An 11,522-nucleotide genomic window follows, 5' to 3' on the forward strand; every position below is an offset into this window, starting at 1 on the left:
GGACTGTAGGTGCATTCAACCTAATATTTAATTTTTTGATTTAAGAATTGATTTAACGTCAAGTTAGGTTTTTCAGGTTTAGGTCTTTCCAGTTATGATGGTGCAGAAATATTCATAGTTTCCTTGCCACAAAGCTATGCTCTGTAACTCTGTTGCAGAATCATCAGCTTTTCTATAGACTTAGGGGATTAAAGCTTACTTCTGTTCTGCTTTTATTTGGTGTATGTGCATCTTTTTTTCCTGGAAAAGTTAGTGTGTAAACATCCAAATGTAGCAATTAATTTAAGAGGGAGAAGAGAGAAAAATTGGCCAGCAGTTAGAACAAAATAGCTTAAACAGTAAATAAAATAAACAGACTTGGAGCAAATCCAAGGAGGACAGCAGGGAACCAATTCAAACTGCATAGAACCAGCATACTTTGAAATGGGAGTGTTCATAGCAATAGTTTATTTAGATTTTTTTTAAAGAATATTTTTAATGAATTTGCATTTGTTAGGGCTAAAAGGAACCAAAATAAAAACAAAAACAAGTCAAATTTCTTTTGCTGTTCATTCTTGAGTCCTATGGAAGTTACTACTCTGAGACCAATAAAGGGTTTCAGGATTTTTGCAACAGCTGTTTGAGCTCTTCCATCTCTTTGCACCGGATGATGACTCTCAAAAGAGTTAGATCAGCCCTTCCGCTTTTTACATTTTTTAAATTAAATCAGATAATGAAAAAATAAACTTTGTAACATAGGCTGCAGAAAATATGATAATGAGTTCTACTTATGTATCAATCTAACTCTCAGGCTCCCAGGCTGTGGAGAATAGACAATAGTTTGTGAGAAATGTTCATTCACTAAGGTTATAATTAAACTGGCAGAAAGAGTATTTAATATATTGTGTGGATCAGCTCACAAAGATAGAAGCCTGGCCAGTGCCTGGGTCATAGGACAGTAGGTCAGAAGTCCAGCATCTCTCTGCGTGTCATTAGTACATCCTTTATGGCCTAGAAATAATGTTTCTTTAAAGATACAAGGAGCTTTGAAAACTCATAATTTTGACATGCTAAAAACAACTGCTTTGTCAGAAAATAGTAAAAGATTTTTGAGAGCAAAGTGATTATTTCAACTTCTGTTTAAACTTTTGCCATAAAATTGTTTCCTGTTCCTAAAACAAACAAAAAAGTTTGGTTCAGATTATGAACTTCCCATTTGTAAGTTCTTCTGTTTTAATTGACGACCTTTTGGTTACTGGTTTTTGTTTGGTGTAGACATCACCCGTGGAAGCAGCAGAACTTAGTCAGTAAGATTTGATATTGTTTTTGGAATCCTAACTGGCTAATCTGTACTTGCTGCCTCAGTCCGTCCTTGGTGAGACCCTACAGACCTGCCTGTGTTCAGGGCACAACAATCAGTACATTGCCCATGCCCTAAATTTCTCCTCCATGAGCCCAGGGTCCCAAAACTTCTGGAGAGCTTTGTGCAGGCCTGCGCTTTGTTACTGTTTAATGGCTGCTGCTTGAAACTATGAAGATTCCACTAGAACCAGGTCCCAGGCCTGTGTGGCTATGGCTGCTGGAGGGTTTGTCCACAGGGCATTCAGGGCCTTAACCACAGCAAAGTGTTTGTACAGCCAGGTTAGCTTTAACCCAGTGGAGGTGCTGAAAATAGGCCAGTCTTGGTGTGAGTTCTATGCACTCTTCTTTATGATGCTGCTGAGGCAGCGGTTTAATATCAGAGACAGCTGGCTTAAAATAGCAGTTTTCATATTTGGAGTTAGGGATGGACAACAGGACACAAAATGTATCTTGGGTGGAGCACTGGAAGTCTCAAAGATCCATTCGTATGTACATTTCTTTCCATCCCATTCTCCCACCCTTCCCAATTCCCTCTTGGCAGTCACAGAGAGCGTTCCATGTATTTTGAGCCAGTGGCTGCTCAATGCCAGAGGAAGCCTTCCTGATGGAGCCTGCCCTGCCCCGGTCAAGGCCCTGTGACCCTGGATTATAGATGGAAAAAGTAATTATCCTATGGGTGGTTACATAAATTTTTAAAGTGATGCCTGTTGATCTGGAATGTAGTGGCTTGAGGTAGAAGAGGGTTAGGCCAAGGGTGTGGGGAGGTTGCTGCTGCCTTTAGCAGAACAAAAGGAGAAGAGCTGCTGCCCAAAGCCGAGCCTCGAGTTGGACCAGAGCCAGATCAGCAGGCATGGCAGGAGCTTTGTTTGCTGTGGGCAGGGCCCATGGAGTCAGAGGGTAGGCAGAGAAAGTGTTAGTGCTAAGACAGGTGAGGGGGAGATGCAAGAGATGAGATTTTGTTGGGATAGGCAGGACATGAAGAATGTGTGGGCAGAGACCCATTTTATTGCAGGAATAGAGACAGCATATCTGAGAAAATGCTGTCCTCCAGCTTATTTGGGTACATGCTCAGTGTGTGTTTGACCCCTCACAAATGTGGTGTAGAGGTCTCAGGGTGTGGTTTTGTGATGTCTAGTGTCAGCAGTAACATGCAAGGGCTCCTGATCCCTCCAGTTGGTCTTCTGCTGTGCCATGGCTGTGCTCAGGATTGTTCCCAAGGCAGTGCTGTGAACCAGGTGTGTTTTGTTTAACCTGGGCAAGCACAGGTTTGCAGTGCTGGCCCAGCCAAAGCAGCGCCATGGTGGGGAGAGACCAAGGGACACAGTAAGGTTGTGTCAAATCCTGGCACGTGCCTTCAGTGGTTTGTGCTTGAAGCCATGCCTTCAGTGGGCTGAGACACTGCAGCAGTACCTCCAGAGTAGCACCAGGCATTACTGAACTCCATTAAGTGCTTGTTACAAACTCCAGTGTGTTCTTTTTATTCATTTTACTGCTGGCTGGTGACACCTACTTCTGTACACCTCTCACAGGGCAAACCCGTGCTCCCATCTGTCATATCCCCCTCCTACATGGAAGGGAGCACCCAAGATTCATCAAAGAATGACAAAAACCACGAGGGTTCTAAAGAAGCTCATGAAGTTTTATTAGCAAACTACACAGTTGGCATAGAAATTCATGTTTTACCCCTATTCTCTAATAGTAAGAGTGATAATAAAAGAAAAGAGGAAAGAAAGGGAAAGTGAAAGGGAGATCAGACTGCAGAGGAAAGGAGATCTGCAGTCCTGGATCCAGGATCAATCCAGCCAACAGGGTATCCAGGGCCTGGGCAGCACATCACCAAGGCTTTGTGGGGCTACCTAGTTATAGGTAAGTTTTCCCCTCCCTGGAATTAGGTTATTAGGTTTCTTGCTCTTCATGTAAGTGAATCAGCATGGCAACTCTTCTGGACCTTTATGGAAATGGGGGGAGCTTTGAGGGTCTTTTTGTAGTCTTGATCCCCCTCTGCTGGACTTGCCTGTTCCTTGACCCCATTCCCATGCTGCATTGTTTTGTGTTGTGTGGTCTCCATGGACCAGAACAGGATAATTGTCCCCAGAAGGGTGCTGCCCTACCTGTGCACATCCCCCCCTTTCCAGGCACATCCTTTTCTAACTTGCCTGCTTGAAATGGTCATTGGTATTTGAGGCATAGATAGCAGCACATTAAATCCTTATTGGCCAGGCTCCTACACCATCTCTGTGGCCAGCCAGCAGCAGTAGGTGGCTGGAGACAGAGTTCAGCTGGAAGCAAGGGACACTGTGTCCTTTCTACCCTCCTATGTGGCATGTGGTGAAGGAAGTGGAATGGTCTCATTCTGGCTGTTTGGATGACAGCGCTCACCTTGTTAAAGCAACTGATTGCCAGGATGAAGAGATTTATCATTAGAAATTGTTATGTCCTGAGTAACTTAATTAGTGCATAAATTCTGTCTTTTGTGGGTAGTGGTGTGATGGTGAGATTTGTACAGTGTTTTTCTTCTATAGCTTTATCATTTTTTACAAAGAAAATGTACTCAATGAGAGAAATTATTCCCCATACATGTGGTAATGAAGATAAAAGGTGCATGTGTTTTTGTCTTTTGCAATGCAAAGCAAGAATGGCCCTCTAGTGGTCACGGCTTTAAAAAAAGCGAAATGGGGGATTTTCTTCATCTCGCCCAAGCAATATTGCGGTAATTGTTTTCTCCTGGGCACTCTAGTGAGAAAGACATGCATGATAAAAATTCTTCCCTTCTCCTTGACATTCTTGTGCTTCTAGATTGAGTAACTAAGATAATATTTGCAGTTTAGTCATGTAATTGGCAGCTTCAAACTGTGCATCTGGGGAGCTTTCACTTAACTGACTTAACTGCTCACGTTAATAACAATGGTAATTATTTATTGAATAATAGGCTATTGGGTTTCTTAAGGAGCTAAAGCACCGAGTTGTGGCTAATGTAAATTACTGTCAACTATATGACACAGTTTGTTCCTGAAATTGCAAAATTATGCTGTCATTTTGTTCTCTTCTATGTAATTTTTTCTTTCTTTCTCAATTCTTCTCAACAGCCCAGTGACTTCTCAGTATCTCTAAAGGCATCGGGGAAGAACAAACATTTCAAGGTGCAGCTCGTGGACAATGTCTATTGTATTGGGCAGCGGCGATTTAATACTATGGATGAGTTGGTGGAACACTACAAAAAGGCTCCCATCTTCACCAGTGAACACGGGGAAAAGCTATATCTTGTGAAAGCACTTCAGTGACGTTGAAGATGGACTTGGCCACCTGGGCCTCTTATAACTTACAAGCCTTAGGTCCTAAATTCACTTTTATAGAGCAGAGCAATATCTGAAGCAGGCTTAAGGAATAGGCTCTTTCTAAAGTGTTTGCTCTGTCAGTTGCTGTTTGTCCTTTTTTTTTTGTTTGCCTCTCTTTGTGTTCCAGTTTTGTTAACCTCTGACCACCTCTCTTCAGGTTGAGAGTTTCCCTTGGGTGGCCGTGGCGAGCACTCACCTTCCCAGCAGAGTTCAAAACGCCCCTCTCCTGTGTACGTTTACATAGTTAGCTCAGATCAAGGAGGGGCGTTTTCAATTCAAACCAGTGTTAATCTGTTCAGACTGCTCATGCAGGCAGAACTCTCCCTTCAGAGACATCGGGCACAGTTTGAATGCACTGAAGCTGCAGCTGCTTAAGTGAGAGAGAGTAGACATAACAGTTGTGGCTGTGAGTTCTGTAGCTATATCGCTTACCGAGTAGGATAATTCAAAACCTCCTAGTTCCTAGAAGCACTCTTTACACTGTACTCTGCTGTTACATTGCCTCTCTGACTCTTCGTAAAGAGTACACTAATTAAAAGCATTTTGTAATAGTACTTCTTAAACTACTATGGTAAGATTGTAGTAAAAGAAAACTAGTGTATTTTGGTCTGTAATTGCAACAAAGAGAAATTTTATTTGAAAGTTGATTACTAGAGAAAGAATAATTGAATTGTAAAGGCTGAATGTTTCGGTAATCTACAACCAAATGTGCCATCCACATAATGCTTTTTCCTCTTGCCCTTCTGCTTGTTTGAATTAAACGATTATGTATTTAATTCTCAAAGTAATATGTATCTGTAGCTGATTGTTGACACTAATACAGAAGATTAATAAAAACTGATCTTGGGACAGGGTGGGGCGGGCTACCAACACTATATATATATTTGCTTTACAGAAAGAAATCTTCGGGTTTTACAGAGGATGGCGTGGTTGGTAGGAAGAGACACACAGAATGTTTATGAAGAAAATGCATTTTTCTCTTTTCTTTACATTTAAACTCCTTTATGGTTTAAATATACAGTCTTTAGATGGCACATTCCTGAGATTGAAGAACAGATCATGAGATCTCAAAATCTTGCATACTCAGTTTTTTGGATATTGTAATAAAAAAGGTATTACGTCATGATGGAGTACTGGATTTATCCTTGGGTGGTAGTCCTGGTGTTATTTTAGCAAGGTGAAATAGAGTAAATAATGAATTTGTTTGTCTTGGAATTTGTGTGGCCTAAAAAGAAATCATCTGTGACTGCAGAGGACAGTTTTGATATGAGGCAGTGTCTAATGAGCTCTGTGTTTCTTGTTTCTGTGATAATTAAGTCCATTCATAGCTTTAATGAAATCTGCAAGATGGACCTATTTCCTGGTACCTCTTTGCTATTAAAACACATTTCTTACCTATTCTGTGTTTCAGCCAGTAGTAGTGCAACTACCTCTGTGTATAACTAGAGCAAGTTAAGCAGATACCAGCACTGTCTGACTTGCTTTGGGGTAAATCATGCCACTGCCAGGAGACTGCCCTGGCACCTTTGCCAATGAACTGCAGTCTTGCTCAGATCCAAGAGGCAAGTACAATTTCTGAAGTTCTATGCACATACTATTTTTCCACCACTCTTGAAATCTTATTTCTGTAAGATTTTCTGAATTGACAGCTTGTACTGAAACTAAAAAATGTATTTTTCTGTATGTGCATTAACTAATAACTGGGCAGTGACACTTGTGCTTGGTAAAGCTTAAAGAAAGAAAGCAGTGATACAGAGCAATCCAAAATGATCATGCGTTATCCTGAAGAGCACCTACCCACGACTGTCTTCTAAGAAGATAGAAGTTTTCCTTAGGAAGTTGGTGAGGATTACCAGTTGTTTACACCTTACCTACAGAAAGAGTCCACAGTGGGCCTCTTAAACCTCATGAGTGAATTCTGCAGAGAATGTAGGGATTTGCCTTCTAATACCTAGTTTTTTCTTTAGGTGAATCGAAGCATGTACCGGGTATGGCAATAATATTAAGATCGTCAGCTATATGTTGTATGAGCATTTTCAGGTTTGAGTGAATTGCTTTTCAGTCTTATTGTCTCTTGGTAGTATTTGCAGAAATTATATATGGGAATGGTTTACCTTTTCAGTAAACAGATTACTCTAATTACTGTTTCATGGCCCGTGTTCATTTTTTTGTGAAATATTCCCTATGTTTCCTGTTTCAGAAGCCTTCATATGCCTCTTGGAATCTTTTTTTCATTTTTTTCTAGAGTCCATTTTTGCAAGCTCTCTTAGTTCCTAACTCCATTCTAGTCTTAGTAGCTTAGAACTAAATCAAATAGACATCTGAATGAAGGTTTTGCTACATGCTTTATATTTTAATGGATTTATCAAATTTTCTTTGCTTGTTTTTATTACCTCATCCTCTGTAAACAACTTCTGTGTCTTGAGGTGTAAATTGTAAAGTACTTTGTTTTGGAAGCAGTTAGTTAGTTTATGACCTGTAAATTACTAGCTCAAGTAATTTCTTTTCTATTTTTTTTCAAGTAAGTCTCACCTTGGTTTCTCCCATGCTGTATTTTAGCAGCATGCTTTCTGTTCAACAGGCTCATTAATAGCTCTTCAGTTGTTCCCATCATTATTGAGATATGTTCATACAAATTTTGCCACCTTTTCCTGCCCTTTGGATCTCATTTGTTGGACTTGGCTTAAGCATTAATAATCTTCAGTACTATATGCTCCATAAAGGGGCAATAGATGTGGATTTTATTATTATTTTCCTATTTTATACTCACCTTTCAATTACTTGACAAAATCTCACCTTTATTTTTTGACTACTTAGAGCCTCTTTGTCAAAGCTTGTGGTGGGGGTAGGATTTTTTTAAAAATATGAGCAGAGTCATGGTGACCTGAATTTCTTTGCTTACAATATTCATTAAAGGCTCAAATAATTTCTGATGGAGTAGAAGTTGTGATTTTTCTTTATGGTGTTTAGTCTGGCTTTTACCATCCTACCTGATTCATACAGGTGCTTAAGTTGTACTTCTAAGTACTATTCCTGTACAGCTGTTAATGTTTTCTTGCCTTGCTGGTGTCTTTGGAGGAATGTGAATGACTTGTGAATCCATAACAGTTTCCACACAGTGGCAGAAACTTTGGATCCATGTTTATAATTTTAGCTCTGGGAGCTTGATGACAAGCTCCCACTTGATGTTATCCTGACTGTTTGTGGTATCACATATTAGGTGGGGACATATTAGTAAAGGATTAATATACAAGTGCACTGAGAACATGCCAGGTAAACTCACATGGACCTACTGTGTTACAAAAGCAAAGGATTTGCTTACTCTTTGCTTTTGAGAAGAGGCAATGAAATGAAGACATGCAGTTGGGTATTTAATATCTTTGACTGCATGAACAAACTCTGATGTCCCACACTTGAATGGTTCTGCTTAGTGTTCTCCATTCAGATCTTCATGTCTCATGAATGTATATTAAATCCTTAAAGTTTACAGCTGTTCCTCCAAACCTTTATTGCAGCTTTTCTGTACTGTAAAGTTTGGTGTCTAGTTTAATGGTTTCACTATGAGGAAATAGAGATCTTCCACACTTAGAACAGTAACTTCTGTTATAGCACAAGGTTGAAGTACTTTCAAAACGCCACCATACGTTTTCACCTATAAAAATGAGTCAGATTTTTGCCTAAATAATAAATAAAAAACTAGAAAATGGATTACGGGTCCTTTGAACTAGGTTGACAATTTACTTGGCAAAAGCTACTAAATAACTGAAAGGACTTCCATTTCTTCTTGATTTTAAGGTAGTTTAATTCAGTGCTTCAGAGGTAAATGAAACTTGGGCAATTGCTACAATCTGAATCTGACAGGTTCTGTTTTCTTACTCCAGTGGGATGGGATGACTCATTTTTAAATGGAAACTTGTTAACATATAATAAGCTGTGGAAATTGTATTGCTGAAGTAACACTGATCTCTTAAAATGCTCTAGGAACTGTGAACTTTCCTATTAATTTCTTTTCAGTACATTCAAAATTCAGTGCCTTTTGTGTGAAGTGGAAAAGTGCAAGCCAGCAAGAGTACAGCATGCGCAGTCCTGAAGGGCATTACCTGTACCACGTGAATGAAAGGATGCAAGGAACAGCTACCATTCATTCACTGTTTTGGTTAACAAGTAAATCAGTTGTGCAATACTCTTCTAGAAAGTATACTGCAATTGCAACCCAAGTGTGCACCAGCTTTAGTATGTGATAACAAGGCCTAATGTATGTTCTTGTGCCATTGTCTTACAAAAGCAATAGCTTGCTGTCTTTTTCTCTTTTTTAGGTGGGTGTTCATGTTGTTGGATATAGTTATAATTTGTTGGAGAAATCAACGCATAATGCTTTTTGACCTAAATTGACTGAATGTGAAAAGTAATTTATATATGGTATACTTAAAACTGTAGTATTTTCTGGTCTTTTGCGTGCTGCTGGAACCCTATGCTCTTTTTGTATTTTAAAATGTAATTTTTTTCTGGCATATTCTTAGTGTGTCTTTTCTTGTTAGAAAATAGGATGTTTCCCCTGTTGTTACTTGAACTATCCACCCACGCTGATGCAGAAGCTGACTAATAGAAGTGGCATGTAGCCATTGACACATTAGTCAAGTTTTTCCTTGCATTTTCTTTCCCATGTGGTAATATTAAATGGTTGAAGAGTGGGAGGTTAAACAAAAAGAAAGAAGAAAGAAGACTCTAACTTGACAGATTATCTTCAGCAGTGGGAGGCCACAGTTTTGAGGAAAAAGTAACAGGTAAGAGATGTTCTTTTCTATTTTCTTAAATGGATTTTGTTTGAAATTTAGCTTGACATCATATGGCATGAGTGCATGAAGTAATACAAAGATTAACAAATTAATGCTGATTTAGTCCATTTTATTGAAGGAATGGATGGATAAAGCTGTTGATCTCAATGTCTTACTATAGAAAATAGTCATCTTCAAAAGGGGAGAGCTGGGATTTTGGGGACTGCTTTGTTAGTGGTGGGGCTTTTTGTTTTGATTTTTGAGGGAAGACTTCAAAAGAGGTGCCTTGCTCCAGTTTTCAAGCCAGATTTTACTTCTAAGCTTCTTCCCAAAAAACATCTCTTGGGTGTTGGCCAGGCCACAGGGAATGTGTTAAGTGGAATTATTCTCCCACCTGTAATTGAAACTGGTGGTGAATAATGGGCTACTTTTCTTTTTTTTTAAATTTTGATCTCCATTAGATTGGATACATATATCTATATGGTAATTAATTAGTGGGTTCTGTGGGTTACTGACTTAGTTTTTCACCTGGGTTCAACTCTCTCAAGTTGAAATAAGCTTGATGAGGTTTTTTTTTTTTTAATTCCTTTTTATGTCACAGAACCAGTAGTGCATTCAGTGTAATTATAATTGGTAATGCAAAGAAGCCCTTCAGTTGTGGGCAGCTGGTATGTTTGGAATACTAAGTCAAGAGATGATGATGATGATAATACAGCCATAAAGAACTGCAGGTAAGGGCACCAGTAGACAGAGAGAACAGGCTTTGGTGTCATTAACCAAGTGTCTTGATGGTTCTCTTTGTAGAATTAGGATGTTTATTTTCATTTATATACATAGCTAATTTGTAGAAGTTAAACTTAACCCTTTTTAGGTGTACAGTGTGTTTATACATAAGTAAATTCACAGGTATTACTGCAGGAGAGAATGTGAATGTTGAGGCCCCAGGAAAATTAAGCGTTCTGGTGTTTATGACAGCTTTCCTAATGAAAATCCTTGCAGATTTATGTCCCTGTGAAAAGTGGGGTGTTAATTCATGTTCCTTGGTTTTGCACTGGCATTGGCCTGTCTTTGTGCTGCCACGACCTGTCTCCACCAAAGACAGGGCAACTGTGATTATGTTAGACGTGATTTCCATAGTGTCAGGGCTCTTGTGTAACTAGGTTGGGCTAAGCACAAAGTGCAGTGTGAAGAGAAGAACAAGATGTTGGAGAACCCACCAGGAATGGGTGGATGACACAGAGAACTCATTAGAACTAGTTATGTTTGTCCTTTGCCCTTACTAATTTAGCAGTGAATGCTGACATTATCAGTGTTGGGTGTTTTGTGTTAGTATGTCTCAGAGTTGTTTCTTGTGCTAACAGAGATCAGATGTGCCACTCCTCTGGCTTGTCTCTGTGTAATCATTCTGCTATGAAGTTCAGAAAAGTTCAAGAGAAATATATCTTCATTTTAGCTGGCATTTCTGGTGCAGTATGTAACTATACTTATATTGTCAGCCTTCTGATGCTCTTTAATATTACTATTTCTGTAAAAATTAGAAGCCTGAGCTTGTTTCAAAAGTTATCATTCTCAACTCAGTCCTTTGCCATGTGATGAGCATTAGATTTGCAGTCATGGGCCCCTCCATGGCAACATCCCATATTGTTTAACGGTGGTCTTGGAGACTTGTCTCCTTAAATTAGCATCAGATTTGTCTTTTTTTTTTTTCTCTCTCCAATATTTTTCCTTAGAAATACATGTGCATCTGTCTTTACATTCTTTTTAGTTCCTGGAAAGTCTTCTGGTCCTTGGCTGCCATTCTGGAACTTTGTGAATCATTTGGAGCAATGGCCTTTCCATCCAGTATTGGCTTCTTGGGAAATAATACTCTTCATGATGAATTGCATTACCCTGTCTTGGGGAAATAAGAGCCAAAGGTGCTTTCCTCCTTCATGATAGTTCTGGGAAGCACTTTGTCCTAATAGAATGAACTCTGGCCATTCTTTAGAAAAGAAGCAAAGAAAAAGAGGGAACAGATTACCCTTCCGGTTTAAATCAAATGCTCTGTAGTAAAAGCTTACAAATCATTCTA

General features: G+C 39.3%; 1 protein-coding gene across 2 annotated transcripts in view; it reads left to right on the forward strand.

Annotated features, from left to right (window-relative positions):
• Positions 1–5,799, forward strand: part of NCK2 (NCK adaptor protein 2) — an 84,540-nt gene extending 78,741 nt beyond the window's left edge. For both annotated transcript variants that reach the window (XM_066545260.1, XM_066545261.1), the window contains exon 5: positions 4,428–5,799. In XM_066545260.1, coding sequence (XP_066401357.1) covers positions 4,428–4,622 — 195 coding nt within the window. In that variant the 3' untranslated portion in view covers positions 4,623–5,799. The remainder of the gene's footprint in view (positions 1–4,427) is intronic.
• The last annotated feature ends 5,723 nt before the right edge of the window (positions 5,800–11,522 follow it).

The sequence above is a fragment of the Molothrus aeneus genome, chromosome 2 (genome assembly GCF_037042795.1).
Source record: "Molothrus aeneus isolate 106 chromosome 2, BPBGC_Maene_1.0, whole genome shotgun sequence".
NCBI lineage: Eukaryota > Metazoa > Chordata > Aves > Passeriformes > Icteridae > Molothrus > Molothrus aeneus.